The sequence below is a fragment of the Bos grunniens genome, chromosome 4, assembly GCF_055505025.1.
Source record: "Bos grunniens cultivar Pamir isolate PY7600 chromosome 4, Bosgru_T2T1.0, whole genome shotgun sequence".
Lineage (NCBI taxonomy): Eukaryota > Metazoa > Chordata > Mammalia > Artiodactyla > Bovidae > Bos > Bos grunniens.
This window is the reverse complement of record NC_141168.1, coordinates 17,885,144-17,908,596: the sequence shown is the minus strand read 5'-3', so window position 1 is coordinate 17,908,596 and position 23,453 is coordinate 17,885,144. Positions and strand designations below refer to the sequence as shown.

At 40.4% G+C, this 23,453-nt stretch overlaps 1 protein-coding gene across 14 annotated transcripts in view; it reads right to left on the bottom strand.

Moving 5' to 3' along the window:
* Positions 1-23,453, bottom strand: part of SVOPL (SVOP like) — a 96,730-nt gene that overhangs the window by 7,951 nt on the left and 65,326 nt on the right. For 2 of the 14 annotated variants that reach the window (XM_086395363.1, XM_086395364.1), the window contains one exon: positions 5,217-7,060. The exons of the other annotated variants lie outside the window; for them this stretch is intronic. In XM_086395363.1, coding sequence (XP_086251489.1) covers positions 7,037-7,060 — 24 coding nt within the window. In that variant the 3' untranslated portion in view covers positions 5,217-7,036. Of the gene's footprint in view, positions 1-5,216; positions 7,061-23,453 lie in introns of those variants that run through there. 14 annotated transcript variants of the gene reach the window in all.

The window sequence follows — 23,453 nt, the reverse complement described above, 5'->3', positions numbered from 1 at the left end:
CTTAGAGTGCTCCCAAGGACTACCTAGCTATCTACCCTAGCTCACACAGAGGTAATTTAACAACATCCATCTAGGAACCTATTCTGCAAAGATAGTCTGTAAACATGGAGGCTGGCAGGTGCCATCTCTGTGCTTTCTGTCTTGCTCCAGATCGCTGGTTTCTCCCAGAAAGGAGCTTCTGTACATGTACCATGTCCCAATTTTGTGGCTACTGCCCAGGGGACACCCCTTGATTGCCTGGCTCTGGTGGCCAGCAGAGTTTGTTTCTATGTCCCACAAGATTATAATAAGCAGAGAAAGAATTCTTAACTACCTACACCCCAGCGCACAGCAGCAGAGACTCAGCAGACTGAAACATCTTTCTGGAAAGAGGCCTGGTAGCTTATCTTCATAGCTGCAACCCGAGCAGCAGGCTTCCAATTAAACACACATCTAGGGACCAACTATAATCCTCTCCAGAGACCTAGAGGCTGGCTGGCACATCTTCCTGCTCTCCCTCTGCCCACTCCAAAAGTAATAAAAAGTAACTACAATAATGTGTTAATGGACACACAAGACATAAATAGATACACTGTCATATCAAAACCAAAGTGTGGGTGGGAGTAAAAATGTAGTGCTTTGGAAAGCACTATACTTAAATCACTATCAAAGATAAATTGTTGTATCTCTCAGATGTCTTATGTAAGCCTCATGGTAGCACAAAACAAAAACGGTATTCCATGCTAATGGAAAAGCCAACGTTAAGACAGCTATACTCTTACCAGACAAAAAAGAAGTCACAAAGAAGGTCATTACATAGTAATAAAGGTGTCAGTCCTGTGAGAGGATACAACAAATACTTATGTACCCGATACAGGAATACCTAAATATACAAAGCAAATGCTAACAGATCTAAAGGGAGAAATAGATGGCAATACAGAAATAGTAGGGGACTTTAATACCCCATATCCAGTGAATGAATAATAATATCCAAAATATGAAAAGAACTCATACAACTCAAGAAAACAATTCAATTTACAAATGGGCAGAGGATCTGATAGACATTTTTCCTAAGATGACGTACAGATGGCCAGCAAGTATATGAAAATATACCCAACAATACTAATCACCAAAGAAATGCAAATTAAAACCACAGTGAGATATCACCCCATACATGTTAGAATGGCTAGTATCAAAAAGGCAAGAGATCACAGGCGTTGGTAAGGATGTGGAGAAAAGGGAATACTTTTGAACTTTTACACCCTATATTCACCAATGGTGGGGCTACAAATTGATGCAGCCACTATGGAAAACAGTACAGTAATTCCTCAAAAAAATTAAAAATAGAACTACCATATGATCCAGCAATTCCAGTTCTATTTATCCAAAAGAAGCAAAAACACTTAAAGAAATATCTACACTCCCATGTTCATTGCAGTGTTATTTGCAATAGCCAAAATACAGAAACAACCTAAGAATCCACGGGTGGATGAGCATATAAAGTAAATGTAGTATGGATATATACAGTGGGATATTATTGAGCTATAAAAAACAAGGAACCTGGGCCCTCCTTGGTGATTCAGTGGTTAAGAATCCACCTGCAAATGCAGGGGACACAAGTTCAATCCCCAGTCTGGGAATATCCCACATGTTTCAGGGCAACAAAGCCCATGAATCAAAACTACTGAGCCCACGTGCTACATCTACCAATGCCCACGCACCTAGAGCCAGTGCTCTGCAACCAGAGAAGCCACAGCAATGAGAAGCCTCCACACCACAGCGAAGAGTAGCCTGCCACTTGCTGCAACTAGAGAAAGCCTGTGTGCAGCAACAAAGACCCAGCATGGTCAAATACATAAATAAAGGCGGGAAGGAAGGAATTCCTTGTATAGACCTGAAGGGCACAATGCTCAGTGAAATAAGCCAAATAAAGACAAACACTGTATGATCTCCCTTATGTGAAATAAAAAACAAATACTCTCACAGATACGGAGAACACACTGGTAGTTGCCAGTGGCAGGAGGTAAAAGTGAAATGGGTTGTTGTTCAGTCGCTCAGTCATGACTCTCTGTGACCCCATGGACTACAGCACGCCCGGCTTCCCTGCCCTTCACTATCCCCTGGAGTTTGTTCAAACTCATGTTCATTGAGTCGGTGATACCATCCAACCATCTCATCCTCTGCCATCCCCTTGTCCTCCTGCCTTCAATCTTTCCCAGCATCAGGGTCTTTTCCAATGAATTGGCTCTTCACGTCATTTGGCCAAAGCATGGGAGCTTCAGCATCAATCTATCCAAGAATATTCAGGGTTGATTTCCTATAGGAATGACTGGTTTGAATCCCTGCCATCCAAGGGACTCTCAAGAGACTTCTCCAGCATCACAGTTCAAAAGCATAAGTTTTTCAGTGCTCAGCCTTCTTTATGGTCCAAAACGCACATTCCATACATGACTACTGAACAAACAATAGCTTTGACCATACGGACCTTTGTCGGCAAAGTGATATCTCTGCTTTTAATGTCTAGGTTTGTCATAGCTTTTCTTCCAGGGAGCAAGCGTCTTTTAATTGCATGGCTGCAGTCAGCATCTGCAATGATTTTGGAGCCCAAGAAAATAAAGTCTCTCACTGTTTCCATTTTTTCCCCACCTATTTGCCATGAAGTGATAGGGCTAGATGCCATGATCTTTGTTTTCTGAATGTTGAGCTTTAAGCCAACTTTTTCACTCTCCTCTTTCACTTTCATCAAGAGGCTCTTTAGTTCTTCTTCACTTTCTGCTATAAGGGTGGTATCATCTGCATATCTGAGGTTATTGATATTTCTCCCGGCAATCTTGATTCCAGCTTGTGCTTCTTCCAGCCCAGCATTTCTCATGATGTACTCTGCATATAAGTTAAATAAGCAGGGTGACAATATGCAGCCTTGACATACTCCTTTTCCTATTTGGAACAAGTCTGTTGTTCCATGTCCAGTTCTAACTGTTGCTTCCTGACCTGCATATAGGTTTCTCAAGAGGCAGGTCAGGTGGTCTGGTATTCCCATCTCTTGAAGAATTTTCCAGTTTATTGTGATCCACACAGTCAAAGGCTTTGGCATAGTCAATAAAGCAGAAATAGATGTGTTTCTGGAACTCTCTTGCTTTTTCCATGATCCAGCAGATGTTGGCAATTTATCTCTGGTTCCTCTGCCTTTTCTAAAACCAGCTTGAACATCTAGAAGTTCACGGTTCACGTATTGCTGAAGCCTGGCTTGGAGAATTTTGAGCATTACTTTACTAGCGTGTGAAATGAGTGCAATTGTGTGGTAGTTTGAGCATTCTTTGGCATTGCCTTTCTTTGGGATTGGAATGAAAACTGACCTTTTCCAGTCCTGTGGCCACTGCTGAGTTTTCCAAATTTGCTGGCATATTGAGTGCAGCACTTTCACAGCATCATCTTTCAGGATTTGGAATAGCTCAACTGGAATTCCATCACCTCCACTAGCTTTGTTCATAGTGATGCTTTCTAAGGCCCACTTGACTTCACAATCCAGGATGTCTGGCTTTAGGTGAGTGATCACACCATTGTGATTATCTGGGTCATGAAGACCTTTTTTGTACAGTTCTTCTGTGTATTCTTGCCACCTCTTCTTAATATCTTCTGCCTCTGATAGGTCCATACCATTTCTGTCCTTTATCGACAGATAAACAGAAGAATACAATAACTGCAATGAAAAAATACACTGAAGAATGGAAGGAATGCAATGAAAAGTAGAAGGCTAGCACAATAGCACAATAAATGAGGGAGAAAAACAAATAAGTGAGCTGGAAGACACAGTGGTGGAAATCACTTCCAAGGAATAAAGAAAAAAACAATAAAAAGAAATGAGGATACTCTCAGAGACCTCTGGGACAATATTAAATGCACCAACATTCACATCCTTCACCCTATTATGTGAAGGAAACAGAGAAAGAGCTTGAGACAATGTTGAGATTTTAAAAGATTATAGCTGAAAACTTCCCTAACATTAGAAAGGTATGTGGTACGTGCATGATCAGTCATGTCCGACTCTTTGCAACCCCATGGACTGTAGCTTGCCAGGCTCCTCTGTCCATGGATATTCTCCAGGCAAGAATACTGGAGTGGGTTTCCATTTCCTCTTCCAGGGGATCTTCCCCACCCAGGGATTGAACCTGTGTCTCCTGCATTGGCAGGCTGATTCTTTACCACTGAGCCACCTGGGAATCCCAACATGAGAAAGGAAACACTCAAGTCTGGGAAGAACAGAAAGTCTCATACAAGATAAACCCAAGGAGGAACATGCTGAGACACCTATTAATCAAAGTAACAAAAATTAAAGACAAAGAAAAAATATTAAAAGCAACAAGGAAAAAACAATAAATAAGATACAAGGGAATCTCCAAAATTTTATCAGCTTATCTTACAAAAGAAACTCTACAGACCAGAATGGAAGAGCATGATATATTTAAAGTAATGAAAGGGAAAAACCCCCAAGCAAGACTACTCTACCCAGCAAGGCTGTCATTTAGATTTGACAAAGAAATCAAAAGCTTAACAAACAAGCAAAAGTTAAAAGAATTCAATGCCACCAAACCAGCTTTACAACAAACCCTGAAGGAACTTCTCTGGGTGGAAAAGAAAAGTCCACAACTTGAAATAAGAAAATTACAAACAAGAAAGCTCACCAGTAAAGTCAAACCTAAAGTAAAGGTAGGAAATCATCCACACACAAATATGATATCAAAACCAACAACTGTGAGAAGAGGAGAATACAAATGCAGAATATTGGAAATGCATGGAAATTAAGAGACCAGCAACTTAAAACAATCTTGTATATCATATATATATATATATATACTATATATATGTGTGTGTGTGTGTGTGTGTGTGTGTGTGTGTGTGTGTGTGTATAGAGAGAGAGAGAGTGCTATCTCAAAAACCTCATGGGAGCCATAAACCAAAAATGTATAATAGATATCCATACACAAAAGAGCAATCCAAACACAACATTAAAGATGGATATCAAATCACAAGAGAAGAGAACAAAAGAGGAAGGGAAGAAAAAAGACCTACAAAAACAGATTCAAATCAACCAACAAAATGGCTCTAGGAACACACATAATTACCTTAAATGTAAATGGATTACATGCTTCAACCAAAAGATATAGACTGGTTGAATGGATACAGAAACAAGACCTGTATATATGCTGCCTATAAGACATCCACTTCAGATCTAGGGACACATACAGACTGAAAGTGAGGGGATGGAAAAAGGTATTCCATGCAAAGGGATATTAAAAGAAAGCTGGAGTAGCAATTCTCATATAAGACAAACTAGACTTTAAAATAAAGACTTTTAAGAGGCAAATAAAGATACTACATAATGATGAAGTGATCAATCCAAGAAGTTATTACAATTCTAAATATATATGCACCTAGCAAAGAAGCACCTCAATATATAAGACAAATGCTAAGATCCATAAAAGGGGAAACTGCCAGTAACACAAAAATAGTGGGGGACTTTAACACCCCACTTACACCAATGGACAGATCATCCAGACAAAAAAATCTATATGGAAACACAGGCTTTAAATGACACATTAGACCAGACAGACTTAATATTTATAGAACATTCCATCTGAAAACAGCAGAAAACACTTTCTTCTCAAGTGTACATGGAACATTCTTCAGGATAGATTACATGTTGGGCCACAAATCAAGCCTCAGTAAATTTAATAAAATTGAAAATCATAGAAGCGTCTTTTCTAACCAAAATCTATAAGATTAGAAATCAATTACAGGGGGGGAAAAACTGTAAAAATAAAAAATGTATGAGGCTAAACTATATGTTATGAAATAATCAATGGATCACTGAAGAAATCAAAGAGGAAAAATAAAAAGTATCTAGAGACAAATGACAATGAAAATTAAATGATCCAAAACCTATGGAATGCAGAAAAAGCAGTTCTAAGGGAGGAGTTTATAGCAATACAATCTTACCTCAAGAAACAAGAAAAATCCCAAATAAACACCCTAATCTTACACCTAAAACAACTAGAGAAAGAACAACAACAAAAAATCTTAAAATTTTTGAGGAATGGAAAGAAATCATATAGAGCAGAAATAAATGAAATAGCAATGAAGTAAACAGAAAAGATCAATGAAACCAAAATCTGGTTCTTTGAAAAGATAAGCAAAATTGATAAATCTTTAGCCAGATTCACCCAAAAAAGAGAGGACTCAAATCCATAAAATCAAAAATGGGCACAAAAGAGTTACAATGGACACCACAGAAACACAAAGGATCATAAGAAACTACTGCAAATAACTACATACCAATAAAATGAACAACCTAGAAGAGATGAATAAATTCTTTGAAAAGTACAACCTTCCAAGACTGAACCAGAAAGAAACAGAAAATATGAACAGACCAATCATAGATACTGAAATTAAAACTGATTTTAAAACTTCCAGCAAAAGTCCAGGATCAGATGGCTTCACAGGAGATTTCTATCCAATATTTAAAGATAAATTAATACCTATCCTTCTGAAATTCTTCCTAAAACATTCCAGAGGAAAAAGGAACACTCCCAAGCACATTCTATGACAGCACCATCATCTCCATACCAAAACCAGACAGAGACAGAGAAAAAAACAAAGAAAATTAGGTATCAATATCACTGATGAACACAGACACAAAAATACCCAACAAAATACTAGCAAACTGAATCCGACAATACATTAAAAGGATCACAAACCATGATCAAGTGGGATTTATTCCAAGGATTCTTCAATATCCACAAATTAGTGTGATACATAATATTAAAAAACTGAAGCATAAAAACCATCTGATCATCTCAATAGATGCAGAAAAAGCTTTTGACAAAATTCAACACCTGTTTAGGATTAAAACTCTCCAGAAAGTGGGCACAGAGGGAAATTACTTTACCTTAAAGAAGGCCATATATGACAAACCGACAACTAACATCATTCCCAACAGTGGAAAGCTGAAAGCATTCTAAGATCAGGAACAGGGCATTGATGTCCACTTTCATGACTTTTATTCAACATAGTTTTGGGAGTACTGGCCACAGCAATCAAAAGAAAAAGAAATAAAAGGAATTCAAATTAGGAAAGAAGAAGTAAAATTATCAATGTTTAGAGAAGACACATCAGTTCAGTTCCATTCAGTTCAGTTGCTCAGTCGTGTCTGACTCTTTGCGACCCCATGAATTGCAGCACACCAGGCCTCCCTGTCCATCACCATCTCCCAGTGTTTCCTCAAACTCACGTCCATCGAGTCGGTGATGCCATCGAGCCATCTCATCCTCTGTCGTCCCCTTCTCCTCCTGCCCCCAATCCCTCCCAACATCAGAGTCTTTTCCAGTGAGTCAACTCTTCACATGAGGTGGCCAAAGTACTGGAGTTTCACCTTTAGCATCATTCCTTCCAAAGAAATCCCAGGGCTGATCTCCTTCAGAATGGACTGGTTGGATCTCCTTGCAGTCCAAGTGACTCTCAAGAATCTTCTCCAACACCACAGTTCAAAAGTATCAATTCTTTGGCACTCAGCTTTCTTCACAGTCCAACTCTCACATCCATACATGACCACTGGAAAAACCATAGCCTTAACTAGACGGACCTTTGTCAGCAAAGGAATGTCTCTGCTTTTGAATATGCTATCTAGGTTGGTCATAACTTTCCTTCCAAGGAGTAAGCGTCTTTTAATTTCATGGCTGCGGTCACCATCTGCAGTAATTTTGGAGCCCAAAAAGATAAAGTCTGACACTGTTTCCACTGTTTCCCCATCTATTTCCCATGAAATGATGGGACCAGATGCTATGATCTTTGTTATCTGAATGTTGAGCTTTAAGCCAACTTTTCACTCTCCACTTTCACTTTCATCAAGAGGCTTTTTAGTTCCTCTTCACTTTCTGCCATAAGGGTGGTGTCATCTGCATATCTGAGGTTATTGATATTTCTCCCAGCAATCTTGATTCCAGCTTATGCTTCTTCCAACCCAGTATTTCTCATGATGTAATCTGCATATAAGTGAAATAAGCAGGGTGACAATATATAGCCTTGACATACTCCTTTTCCTATTTGGAACAAGTCTGTTGTTCCATGTCCAGTTCTAACTGTTGCTTCCTGACATGCATACAAGTTCTCAAGAGGCAGGTCAGGTGGTCTGGTATTCCCATCTCTTGAAGAATTTTCCACAGTTTTTTGTGATCCACACAGTCAAAGGCTTTGGCATAGTCAATAAAGCAGAAATAGTTGTTTTTCTGGAACTCTCTTGCTTTTTTGATGATCCAGCGGATATTGGCAGTTTGATATCTGGTTCTTCTGCCTTTTCTAAATCCAGCTTGAACATCTGGAGGTTCACGGTTCATGTATTGCTGAAGCCTGGCTTGGAGAATTTTGAGCATTACTTTACTAGCATGTGAGATGAGTGCAATTGTGCGGTAGTTTGAGCATTCTTTGGCATTGCCTTTCTTTGGGATTGGAATGAAAACTGACCTTTTCCAGTCCTGTGGCCACTGCTGAGTTTTCCAAATTTGCTGGCATATTGAGTGCAGCACTTTCCCAGCATCATCTTTCAGGATTTGAAATAGCTCCACTGGAATTCCATCACCTCCACTAGCTTTGTTCGTAGTGATGCTTTCTAAGGCCCACTTGACTTCACATTCCAGGATGTCTGGCTCTAGGTCAGTGATCACACCATTGTGATTATCTTGGTCATGAAGATCTTTTTTGTACAGTTCTTCTGTGTATTCTTGCCACCTCTTAATATCTTCTGCTTCTCTTGGGTCCATACCATTTCTGTCCTTTATCGAGCCCATCTTTGCATGAAATGTTCCCTTGGTATCTCTAATTTTCTTGAAGAGATCTCTAGTCTTTCCCATTCTGTTGTTTTCCTCTATTTCTTTGCATTGATCACTGAAGAAGGCTTTCTTATCTCTTCTTGCTATTCTTTGGAACTCTGCATTCAGATGTCTATATATTTCCTTTTCTCCTTTGCTTTTCACTTCTCTTCTTTTCACAGCTATTTGTAAGGCCTCCTCAGACAGCCATTTTGCTTTTTTGCATTTCTTTTTTATGGAGATGGTCTTGATCCCTGTCTCCTGTATAATGTCACAAACCTCAGTCCACAGTTCATCAGGCACTCTATCTCTCAGATCTAGTCCCTTAAATCTATTTCTCACTTCCACTGTATAATCATAAGGGATTTGATTTAGGTCATACCTGAATGGTCTAGTGGTTTTCCCTACTTTCTTCAATGTTAAGTCTGAATTTGGCAATAAGGAGCTCATGATCTGAGCCACAGTCATCTCCCGGTCTTGTTTTTGCTGACTGTATAGACCTTCTCCATCTTTGGCTGAAAAGATCAATCTGATTTTGGTGTTGACCATCTGGTGATGGCCATGTGTAGAGTCTTCTCTTGTGTTGTTGGAAGAGGGTGTCTGCTATGACCAGTGTATTCTCTTGACAAAATTCTATAATTAGAAAAACCTAAAGATACTACCAGAAAACTACTAGAACTCAATTAATTCAGTAAACTTGCAGAATACAAAATTAAAAACAAACCAAAAAAAAAATCTCTTGCATTCCTATACAGATAATCACGATGGTGTGATCATTCATCTAGAAACAGACATCCTGGAATGTGAAGTCAAGTGGGCCTTAGAAAGCATCACTACGAACAAAGCTAGTGGAGGTGATAGAATTCCAGTGGAGCTATTCCAAATCCTGAAAGATGATGCTGTGAAAGTGCTGCACTCAATATGCCAGCAAATTTGGAAAACTCAGCAGTGGCCACAGGACTGGAAAAGGTCAGTTTTCATTCCAATCCCAAAGAAAGGCAATGCCAAAGAATGCTCAAACTACCACACAGTTACACTCATCTCACATGCTAGTAAAGTAATGCTCAAAATTGTCCAAGCCAGGCGTCAGCAATACATGAACCATGAACTTCCAGATGTTCAAGCTGGTTTTAGAAAAGGCAGAAGAACCAGATATCAAACTGCCAACATCTGCTGGATCATCAAAAAAGCAAGAGAGTTCCAGAAAAACAACTATTTCTGCTTTATTGACTATGCCAAAGCCTTTGACTGTGTGGATCACAAAAAACTGTGGAAAATTCTTCAAGAGATGGGAATACCAGACCACCTGACCTGCCTCTTGAGAAACCTATATGCAGGTCAGGAAGCAACAGTTAGAACTGGACATGGAACAACAGACTTGTTCCAAATAGGAAAAGGAGTACGTCAAGGCTGCATATTGTCACCCTGCTTATTTAACTTCTATGCAGAGTACATCATGAGAAACGCTGGGCTGGAAGAAACACAAGCTGGAATCAAGATTGCCAGGAGAAATATCAATAACCTCAGATATGCAGATGACACCACCCTTATGGCAGAAAGTGAAGAGGAACTAAAAAGCCTCTTGATGAAAGTGAAAGTGGAGACCAAAAAGGTTGGCTTAAAGCTCAACATTCAGAAAATGAAGATCATAGCATCTGGTCCCATCATTTCATGGGAAATAGATGGGGAAACAGTGGAAACAGTGTCAGACTTTATCTTTTTGGGCTCCAAAATTACTGCAGATGGTGACTGCAGCCATGAAATTAAAAGACGCTTACTCCTTGGAAGGAAAGTTATGACTAACCTGGATAGCATATTCAAAAGCAGAGACATTACTTTGCCAACAAAGGTCCGTCTAGTCAAGGCTATGGTTTTTCCTGTGGTCATGTATGGATGTGAGAGTTGGACTGTGAAGAAAGCTGAGCAGCAAAGAATTGATGTTTCTGAACTGTGGTGTTGGACAAGACTCTTGAGAGTCCCTTGGACTGCAAGGAGATCCAACCAGTCCATTCTAAAGGAGATCAGCTCTGGGATTTCTTTGGAAGGAATGATGCTAAAGCTCAAACTCCAGTACTTTGGCCACCTCATGTGAAGAGTTGACTCACTGGAAAAGACTCTGATGTTGGGAGGGATTGGGGGCAGGAGGAGAAGGGGATGACAGAGGATGAGATGGCTGGATGGCATCACTGACTCGATGGACGTGAGTCTGAGTGAACTCCGGGAGTTGGTGATGGACAGAGAGGCCTGGCGTGCTGCAATTCATAGGGTCGCAAAAGTTGGACGCGACTGAACTGAACTCAATAACAAAAGAGTGGAATTGGAAATTAAGGAAGAAATCCCATTTAACATCGCATCAAAAAGAATAAAATGTCTAACAATAAACCTACCTCAGGAGGCCAAAAAAACTGAAAACTATTAATATAAGACACTGATGTAAGAAATCAAAGATGACACAAACAGATGGAAAGATATACTATGTTCTTGGCTTGGAACAATCAATAGTCAAAATGACTGTACTACCTCAGGCAATCTACAGACTCAATCAAATTGAATTCAGTCAAATCTACAGATTCTATCAAATTACCAATGGCATTTTTCACAGAATAGGAAAATTTTAAATTTGTATGGAAACACAGAAGGCCTTGAATAGCCAAAGCAATCTTGAGAAAGAAAATTACAGCGGGAAGAATCAGGCTCTCTGATTCAGATTACACTACAAAGCCACAAATATCACAACAGATGGTACTGGTGCAAAAACAAATGTAGACCAGTGAAAACAGGATAGAAATCCTAGAAATAAGCCCACACACCTTTGGTCAACTAATCTATGAAAAAGGAGGTAAGATTATCCAATAGATGGGGCTTCCCTGGTGGTTCAAAGGCTAAAACTCCATGCTCCCAATATAGGAGACCAGGCTTGATCCCTGGCCAGGGAACCAGATCCCACATGCCCCAAGTAAAAGTTCACACACTACAACTAAAGATTACCCATACCTCAACTAAAAATTCCACGTGCCTCAACAAAGACCAAAGATCCTACATGCCACCACGACAAGTTGGCACAGCCAAAAAAGAAATAAACAAATAAAAGAAAATACAATAGAGAAAGGACAGTTTCTTCAATATATGGTATTAGGAAAACTGGACAGCTATATGTAAAACAATGAAATTAGAACATTTTCTAACATCATACACAAAAATAAACTCAAAATGGATCAAAGACCTACATGTAAGACTGGATACTATAAAAACTCCTAGAGGAAAACATAGGCAGAACGCTCTTTGACATAATGACAGCAATAACTTTTTGATCCACCTCCAAGAGTAATGGAAATAAAAACAAAAAATAAACAGATGTGACCTAATTAAACTTAAAAGCTTTTTCATGGCAAAAGAAACCATAAACAAAATGAAAAAGACAACCCACAGAATGGGAGAAAATATTTGCAAGTGAAGTGACAGACAGGGGATTAATCTCCAAAACATACAAACAGCTCACACAATCTATGTCAAAAAAACAAACAACTGAATCCAAAATTTAAAAAATGGGCAGAATATCTAAGTAGACCTTTCTCCAAAGAAAATATACAGATAGCCAAAATCACATGAAAAGATGCTCAACATCACATTATTCAGTTCAGTTCAGTCACTCAGTCGTGTCCGACTCTTTGCGACCCCATGAATGGCAGCACACCAGGCCTCCCTGTCCATCACCAACTCCCGGAGTTCACTCAGACTCACGTCCATCGAGTCAGTGATGCATCCTCTGTCGTCCCCTTCTCCTCCTGCCCCCAATCCCTCCCAGCATCAGAGTCTTTTCCAATGAGTCAACTCTTCTCATGAGGTGGCCAAAGTACTGGAGTTTCACCTTTAGCATCATTCCTTCCAAAGAAATCCCAGGGCTGATCTCCTTCAGAATGGACTGGTTGGATCTCCTTGCAGTCCAAGGGACTCTCAAGAGTCTTCTCCAATATTAGAGAAATGCAAATCAAAACTACAATGAGGTACCACCCCATACCAGTCAGAATGGTCATCACCAGAAAGTCTACAAGAATAAAGGCTGGAGAGGGTGTGAAGAAAACAAAACTGTTTTACACTGTTGTGATAAGTCACTTCAGTCATGTCTGACTCTTTGTGACCCGATGGACTAGCACAACAGGCTTCTTTGTCCATGGGATTCTCCAGGCAAGAATACTGGAGTGGGTTGCCATGCCCTTCTCCCAGGAATCTTCCTGACCCAGGGTGAAAAATGGTGCGGCCACTAAGGAAAACAGTATGGAGATTCCTCAGAAAACTAAAAATATAATTACCATATGATCCAGCAATCCCAGTCTTAGTATACAGACTTAGTCTTATATACAGACAAAACTGTAATTCAAAAAGATACAGGTACTTCTATGTTCATAGCAGCACTAGTCACAGTAAACAAGGTACGGAAACAACCTAAATGTCCATCTACAGATGAATGGATAAAGACGACATGGTGCATATAGACAATGGAATACTACTCAGCCATGCAAAGAACAAAATGCCATTTGAAGCAATAGGGATGAAGCTAGAGATTTTCATACTAGTGAAAGCAGAGAATGATAAATATCGTATATGGAACCTAATTTTTAAAAATGATATAAACGAAGTTATTACAAAACAGAAACAGACTCACAGATCTTGAAAACAACCCTTTGGTTACCAAAGAGGAAATATGGCGGGGAGAGACAAAGTAGCAGCTTGGGATTAACATACACACATATACTACTATATATGAGATAGATAACCAATAAAGACCTACTGTGTAGCACAGGGAGGTCTACTCAATAATCTGTAATAAACTATATAGATTAAGTTATTATGAAAAGAATCTGAAAAAGAATGAATATATGTGTATATATAACCAAATCACTTTGCTGTACACCTGAAACTAAGAATAGTGTAATTCAACTACACTTCAATAAGATTTAAAAATAAATATAGATTTCACAATGTACAATCATCGTATGAATAATGCCATCATAAATATCAAGCTAACAACTGAAAAATTATTCCAATAAAGTATTTTAAATACATTAAGATATGAAAAGCATACAAACTATGATCATATTTGAGTATACTGTACATGCATATTTATATATATATGCTTATACATATAGCGAGGGCTTCATTAACATATTTATATTTGTTATTGCTACTAAAATATTAGGTAGTAATATTTTATTTCTTCTTTGTAGTTTCTGTGTTTTCAAAGCAGAAGGAAAAAAATCACATATGGTCAAAACTGCTGTTGAAATCTCTTAAATCACTGAAAATACAGTAAGTTCAGTTCAATCGCTCAGTCATGACTGACTCTTTGTGACCCCATGGACTGCAGCACATCAGGCCTCCCTGTTCAACACCAACTCCCAGAGTCTCCTCAAACTCATGTCCGTTGAGTCGGTGATGCCATCCAACCATCTCATCCTCTGTCATCCCCTTCTCCTCCCACCTTCAATCTTTCCCAGCATCAGGGTCTTTTCCAATGAGTTAGTTCTTCACATCAGGTGGCCAAAGTATTGGAGTTTCACCTTAAGCATCAGTCCTTCCAATGAATATTCAGGACTGGTTTCCCCTAGGATGGACTGCTTGGATCTCTTTGCTGTCCAAGGGACTCTCAAGAGTCTTCTCCAACACCACAGTTCAAAAGCATCAATTCTTCAGCGCTCAGCTTTCTTTATAGTCCAACTCTCACATCCACACATGGCTACTGGAAAAAACAGCTTTGACTAGACAGGTCTTTGTTGGCAAAGTAATGTCTCTGATTTTTAATATTCTGTCTGTGTTGGTCATAACTTTTCTTCCAAGGAGCTAGCGTCTCTTAATTTCATGACTGCAGTCACTATCTGCAGTGATTTTGGAGCCCCCAAAATAAAGTCTGTCACTGTTTCCCCATCTATTTGCCATGAAATGATGGGACCAAATACAATAAACACAAATGTATTTATGAACCAGGCTTCCCTGGATGTTCAGTGGTAAAGAAACTGCCTGCAATGCAGGAGTCTGCCTGCAATGTAACAGACCTAGGTTCAATCCCTGGGTTGGGAAGATCCTCTGGAGAAGGAAATGGCAACCCACTCCAGTATTCTTGCCTGGAGAATCCCATGCACAGAGGAGCCCGGCAGGCTACAGTCCATGGGGTTGCTAAGAGTCGGACACAACTGAGCAACACTTGCACTTGCATGAATGCATGATTCGCTTTTGTATCTTTGACAACATAGTTTCTCAGTAAGTTTATTGCTTACTAGAAATCACTTAAAGATTTGATTAAATTGTGTTCCCTCCCTGTTATTTGACCTGAGGCCAAACTATGGTGGAGGTAATGAAGATAATGGCAACCTCCTTCAAAAGATCCCATGCACGCATTGCTACACTCAGTGCCCCCAATGCAGCAGGCCATGGCTGACCCATGCCTTCACTGGAGGCTCCTGTACACTCACAGGCAAGTCTGGGTCAGTCTCTTGTGGGGTCACTGCTTTCTCCTGGGTCCTGGTGTGCACAAGGTTCTGTTTGTGCCCTCCAAGAGTCTGTTTCCCCAGTCCTGTGTAAGCTCTGGTGGTTCTGTGATGGGCATAATGGTGACCTCCTCCAAGGGGGCTTATGCCATACCCCAGTCTACTGCACCCAGAGCGCCTGCCACTGCAGCAGTCCACTGCTGACCTGTACCTCCTCAGGAGACACACAAACACAGGTCTGTCTCAGTCTCTGTAGGGTCCCTGGGTCCTGGTGCACACAAGGTATGTTTCAGCCCTCCCAGTATCTCTGACATGTATGGGATTTAATTTTAAATATAATTTCATTAAATCTTTAAATTGGATTAAATATTTATGAGCATGGCCCCCACTCATCAGAACAAGACTCAGTTTCCCCCTCAGGCAGTCTCCCCCACCAGGAAGCTTCCATAAGCCTCTTCTCATTCTCTATAAGGGGGCAGACAGACTGAAATCACAGAAAACTAACCAATCTGATCACATGGACCACAGCCTTGTCTAACTCAATGAAAATATGACCCATGCCATGTAGGGCTACCCAGGACAGATAGGTCATGGTGAAGAGTTCTGACAAAACATGGTCCACTGGAGAAGGAAATGGCAAACCACTTCAGTATTCCTGTCTTGAGAATCCCATGAACAATATGAAAATGCAAAAAGAGAGGTCACTGAAAGATGAACTCCCCAGGTTGGTAGGTGCCCAATATGCTACTAGAGATCAGTGGAGAAATAACTCCAGAAAGAATGAAGAGACAGAGCCAAAGCAAAACCACCACCCAGTTGTGGATGTGACTGGAGATGGAAGTAATGTCTGATGCTGTAAAGAGCAATATTGCATAGGAACCTGGAATGTCAGGTCCATGAATCAAGGCAAATTGGAAGTGGTCAAACAGGAGATGGCAAGAGTGAACATTGATAATTTAGGAATCAGCGAACTAAAATGGACTGGAATGGGTGGATTTAACTCAGATGACCATTATAGCTACTAGTGTGGGGAGGAATCCCTTAGAATAAATGGAGTAGTCATCACAGTCAACAAAAGAGTCTGAAATGCAGTACTTGGATGCAATCTCAAAAATGACAGAATGATCTCTGTTCATTTCCAAGGCAAACCATTCAAAATCATGGTAATCGAAGTCTATGCCCCAACCAGTAATGCTGAAGAAGCTGAAGTTGAATGGTCCTATGAAGACCTACAAGACCTTCTACAACTAACACCCAAAAAAGATGTCCTTTTCATTATAGGGGTCGGGAATGCAAAAGCAGGAAGTCAAGAAATAACTGGAGTAACAGGCAAATTTGGCCTTGGAGTACAGAATGAAGCAGGGCAAAGGCTAATAGAGTTTTGCCAAGAAAATGCATTGGTCATGGCAAACACCCTCTTCCAACAACAAAAGAAAAGTCTATACATGGACATCACCAGATGGTCAATACCAAAATCAGATTGATTATATTCTTTGCAATCAAAGACGGAGAAGCTATATACAGTCAGCAAAAACAAGACCAGGAGCTGACTGTGGCTCAGATCATGAACTCCTTATTGCTAAATTCAGACTTAAATAGAAGAAAGTAGGGGAAACTACTAGACCATTCAGGTATGACCTAAATCAAATCCCTTACAATTATACAGTGGAAGTGACAAACAGATTCAAGGGATTAAATCTGATAGAAAGAGTGCCTGAAGAACTATGGACGAAGGTTTGTGACACTGTAGAAAAGGCACTGATCAAGACCATTCCCAAGAAAAAGAAATGCAAAAAGGCAAAATGGTTGTCTGAGGAGGCCTTACAAATAGCTATGAAAAGAAGAGAAGCCAAAGGCAAAGGAGAAAAGGAAAGATAAGCCCATTTGAATGCAGAGTCCCAAAGAATAGCAAGGAGAGATAGGAAAGCCTTCCTGAATGTTCAGTGCAAAGAAATAGAGGAAAACAATAGAATGGGAAAGACTAGAGATCTCTTCAAAAAAATTAGAGATACCAAGGGAAATTTTCATGCAAAGATGGGAACAATAAAGGACAGAAACTGTATGGACCTAACAAAGCAGAAGATGTTAAGAAGAAGTGGCAAGAATACACAGAAGAACTGTACAAAAAAGATCATGACTCAGATAATCACGATGGTGTGATCACTCACCTAGAGCCAGACATCTTGGAATGCAAAGTCAAGTGGGCCTTAAGAAGCATCACTATGAACAAAGCTAGTGAAGGTAATGGTATTCCAGTTGAGCTATTTCAAATCCTAAAATATATGCTGTGAAAGTACAGCACTCAATATGCCAGCAAATTTGGAAAACTCAGCAGTGGCCATAGGACTAGAAAAGGTCAGTTTCATTCCAATCCCAAAGAAAGGCAATGCCAAAGAATGCTCAAACTACCACATAATTGCACTCATCTCACACACCAGCAAAGTAATCCTCAAAAATTCCCCAAGCCAGCCTTCAACAGTACATGAACCACAAACTTCCAGATGTTCAAGCTGGATTTAGAAAAGACAGAGGAACCAGAGATCAAATTGTCAACATCCGTCGGATCATAGAAAAATCAAGAGAGTTTCAGAAAAATGTCTACCTCTGCTTTATTGACTATGCCAAAGCCTTTGTGTGGATCACAACAAACTGTGCAAAATTATTCAAGAGATGGGAATACCAGACCACCTTACCTGCCTCCTGAGAAATCTGTATGCAGGTCAAGAAGCTACTGTTAGAACTGGACATGGAAAAACAGACTGGTTCCAAATTGGGAAAGGAGTATGTCAAGGCTATATATTGTCACCCTGCTTATTTAACTTATAAGCAGAGTACATCATGTGAAATGCTGGGCTGGATGAAGCACAAGATGGAATCAAGATTGCTGGGAGAAATATCAATAACCTCAGATATGCAAATGACACCACCCTTATGGCAGAAAGTGAAGACGAACTAAAGAGCCTCTTGACAATAGTGAAAGTGAAAAAGTTGGCTTAGAACTCAACACTCAGAAAACGAAGATCATGGCATCTGGTTCCATCACTTCGTGGCAAATAGATGGGGACACAGTGGAAACAGTGGCAGACTATTTTGGGAGGCTCCAAAATCACTGCAGATGGTGACTGCAGCTATGAAATTAAAAGATGCTTGTTCCTTGGAAGAACAATTATGACCAACATAGACAGCATATTAAAAAGCAGAGACATTTTCCAGTAGTCATGTATGGATGTGAGAGTTGGACTATAAAGAAAGCAGAGCACTGAAGAATTGATGCTTTTGAACTGTAGTGTTGGAGAAGACTCTTGAGAGTCCCTTGGACTGCAAGGAGATCCAACCTAAAGGAAATCAATCCTGAATATTCATTGGAAGGACTGATGCTTAAGGTGAAACTCCACTACTTTGACCACCTAATGTGAAGAACTGACTCATTTGAAAGGACCCTGATGCTGGAAAAGATTGAAGGCGAGAGGAGAAGGGGACGGCAGAGGAGGAGATGGTTGGATGGCATCACCGACTTAATTGGCATGAATTTGAGTAAACTCTGGGAGTTGGGGATGGACAGGGAGGCCTGGCGTGCTGTAATTCATGGGCTCGCAAAGAGTCTGACATGAGTGAGCCACTGAACTGAACTGAGGAATCACTCATGAACTTGGAAAATTGATAGATTTTTCATCCCCATTAACTGGTGAAGTTCCATTATCATCTGACATGTTGATTCAATGTGTATTCACACCTCTGGAGGGTCAGGTATTCAACAGGCCAACAAAAATCATTGCTCAGGTGTGACGATTCAATTAGGGTTTTTTTGAAACCCTTAAAAAGTAAAGGCTTTTTTTCATCCTTGTTTTTTTTGTTTTTTTCTTGGGCAGAACTTTTAAATTTGTACATAGTCTTTCCACACTATCAGAAAAAGGGTGTTCCAAAATTATGTAATCTCCTATTTCAGATGAGTACGTTATGATAAGCCTGCTCCCCTCTTGCCCTCTCCCAATCCCTTGTCAATTAACCCTTTAGCAACCAGAGTGCTCTTTTTAAAATACAAAAGCTGGTCACATTGCTGCTTAAAACCTTTCAATTACTTCCCACTTCTACAAAAACAAATCCAAAGTCTTCAGTATGCCTGGGAGACAGGTGCTAAGCCTTTTCAGTCATACCTGACTCTGCGATTCTATGGACTGTATGTAGCCTGCTAGGCTCCTCTGTCTATGAATTCTCCAGGCAAGAATACCGGAGTGGGTTGCCATTTCCTCCTCCAGGGGATCTTCCTGACCCAGAAATCAAGCCTGCATCTCTTGCATCTCCTGCACTGGCAGGCGGGTTCTTTACCACTCACTCCAACAGGGAAGGCCTGACTCTCCCATATCTGAGCATTTTGTTCACCATAGCTATCTTCTATTCCAGGAACACACTGAGCTCTTCCTGCTCCAGGACCTTGGAGCTTTTATCTCACTTGACTGCTGTTACCCTTTACAAGTTGTGAGCTTCTCACACGTCAGGTCTCAACCCCCATGTCATCTCCCCAGAGAGGCCTTGTCTCTTCCTGTAATTTTGTCTTATTGAAGTATAGTTGATGGACAACACTATTTAAGGTACGGGTGCACAATATAGTGATTCACAATTTTTAAAGGCTACACTTACACATACTATATAATATTGGCTATATGAAGCCTTGACTTTTATAAGGACTGTCCCTAATGGAATGTATGGAGTTTAATTCAATTTATCTTTTGGGAAAGTAATTTTGAGCCAAAGGACAGGGTGTGTGTAGGGGAAGGGAAGTCCTATCATTCCTTATCATTGCCTCCAACTTACTTTCCAGTTGAGTGCTTTCAGATCAGATCAGATCAGATCAGTCACTCAGTCGTGTCCGACTGTTTGCGATCCCATGAATCGCAGCACGCCAGGCCTCCCTGTCCATCACCAACTCCCAGAGTTCACTGAGACTCATGTCCATTGACTCACTGATGCCATCCAGCCATCTCATCCTCTGTCATCCCCTTCTCCTCCTACCCCCAATCCCTCCCAGCATCAGAGTTTTTCCAATGAGTCAACTCTTCGCATGAGGTGGCCAAAGTACTGGAGTTTCAGCTTTAGCATCATTCCTTCCAAAGAAATCCCAGGGCTGATCTCCTTCAGAATGGACTGGTTGGATCTCCTTGCAGTCCCAGGGACTCTCAAGAGTCTTCTCCAACACCACAGTTCAAAAGCATCAATTCTTTGGTGCTCAGCCTTCTTCACAGTCCAACTCTCACATCCATACATGACCACAGGAAAAACCATAGCCTTGACTAGACAGACCTTTGTTGGCAAAGGAATGTCTCTGCTTTTGAATATGCTATCTAAGTTGGTCATAACTTTCCTTCCAAGGAGTAAGCGTCTTTTAATTTCATGGCTGCAGTCACCATCTGTAGTGATTTTGGAGCCCAGAAAAATAAAGTCTGACACTGTTTCCACTGTTTCCCCATCTATTTCCCATGAAGTGGTGGGACCAGATGCCATGATCTTCGTTTTCTGAATGTTGAGCTTTAAGCCAACTTTTTCACTCTCCACTTTCACTTTCATCAAGAGGCTTTTGAGTTCCTCTTCACTTTCTGCCATAAGGGTGGTGTCATCTGCATATCTGAGGTTATTGATATTTCTCCCGGCAATCTTGATTCCAGTTTGTGTTTCTTCTAGTCCACAGATATGCAAATAATTAAGATATACCAATAATTTATTTGACTCATTTTGATTTTTTTCATATATGTAAAGTGTGTGTGCACTACTTACTCTGTTGTGTCCAACTCTTTTCACTTCCATGGGTTGTAGCCTGCCAGGCTCCTTTGTCCATGGAATTCTCCAGCAAGAATACTGGAGTAGGTCGCCATTCCCTTCTCCAGGGGATCTTCCTGACCCAGGGATCGAACCCAGTTCTTCTGCATTGTAGGCATATTCTTTACAATCTGAGCCACCTTGGAACCCCAGTTATAAAGACCCTCTTGAAATTATGCCTCTTGAGATCAAGAATCTTGTGGTGGCATGCTGCCAAATGTTTAACAGGCTTTCCAAAAACAGTCCTAATATAGTATTTGCCTGTGGTCATGGGATAAATACCACCACCATGCTAATTTCAAACTGCAATGTGACATCAACTAGCTTGCAAAACTACTCCCTAAAAATTTAACGGTTTTCACAAGCCAGGGCAGGCCAGTTCTGGCACACCACTGGAACCTGGTCTGGCTTATTTACTGCTGTAAATAGAACAATGCCAGGCATAGAGTAAGCATGCAACAAATGTTGGTTGAATATTAAATTGGAATAAATTCTTTTTTTTTTTTTTTGGCTGAGCCTTATGGCATTCAGGATCTTAGTACCCAGACTAGGGATCAAACCTATGCTCCCTGAAGTAGAAGTACAGAAGTCCCTTATAAATCCTTTCTTCTATTCTATCAATTATAAATTATAGCTTATGGAGTCCTTTTTACATTCTAACTGCCAAACTGTGAAGTGAGTACCTAGAGTTTGTAGAGAATTACTCTGAAAATATCTTGTCAAATGAGTCACCAAAGTAAATGAAAGACAAAAGACAGAGGAGGATAGAGGGCAGGGGAGTTGGAAGCGAAGGAAGAGGAGATAGGAATAGAAAGAAAAATGAAAGTAAAGCCAAACTCCTCGTTGACTGCCACACCTCTCACTGGTCCACAGACTAATGACACTGGATTCCCTCTGTTAAAACTATAGGTGATGAATCTCATATTAAGAATCAGAATTTCTGGGTGAAGTCCAGGAATCTTCATGTTATCAAGTTACCCTAGTAATTCTGATATGCACCAAAGTCTGACAACCACATCCAAGGGTACACTAACTAATGAACTTATGAGTGACACCAAGCTCTGCTGTTTCCTTGGAACAGTCCACCCCAGCCCAAACCCAAGGCAAATATTCTACAAGCAATCAAATCTTCCTAGATTCTAACATCCCATTCTAAACCTGGTAAGGAAAGATAAACATTCCAATTTCACTGTGATCAAAATAATTCAACTAGACCTAGAAAGTATTTTTGTTGTTGAGAAATACTTGTTTGAATATTTAGTATCTTGCATTGTCAGGGGACATTCAACTTTAAGGGATCCACTATGTTATTTTCTTCTTTTATGTGCCGTTTCTCAAGGACTCTCTATTCCTTATCAGCTCCTGGAAAACAGGAACGAGCAGAGCTGCATACAGTTCTCAGGACTGAGATCATGAGAAAGGGCACCTGCTTGGATTCCCTTCAGTGACCCCCTTCAGTGACCTTTTATTTAAAGGTAACCTATTCAGTTATGCCCCTCTTACTCAGGATATGGAATGTTTTCTGACCCTTTGAAGATTGTTATTTGCTTGGCTTTGTTTTTGCTCAATTTTTTTACTGCCTAAAGCTGCCTTGTATGAAGATATATGAACATGCATTTCTGCAAATAAAGCACCCTTGTTTCACTCGCAACTTGGGTACCCTGCATCCTTCTTCTCATCAACTCCAGTCCCCAGGTCCCGGTCTACAAAGACAGTGACAAGCGGCGCCCGAACAGGGACCTGGTGAAAGCCCTTGGCAAGTAGGTGGAGTGACTGTTAGGACCTACGGAGGTCGGTAAGTGTGGGGATATAGTACAAATGGCTGGAAAGCCCCATCGCTTGTCTACTTTACTTCATTTATATAAGGTTCAAGGACTTTCGGTTTCACATCAATGGATAGAGGCTTGTCTCCAAACAGTGGTTAAATATAATCCCTGGTTCCCTGATGAAGGCAGTTTTGATTTAGAAATTTGGAATTGGGTTAAAGAAAATGTTGAACAAGTCGCAAGACAGGGAGAAAATATTCCAATAAATTTCTGGCCCTTGTGGGCCCTCATTAAGCTGAAATCTTGCCATTTCAAGGCAATTCTAGTCCCCCTGATATTCATCAACAAGCAGAACACTCATTATACAAATGTAAATTAGATGATGACTTTACAGAAGGCCCAGTTAGAGCAACATAAAATGTTTCAAAACTTTCCCACCATCCCTGCTCCGGCTATCCCAAGTGCTCCTCCTCCTCCTCTTTTAACGGTCACAAAACCGAAGGTCCCCTCAATTAGAGGACAAAATGAATCTGATGATGATTCTTCTGATGCTC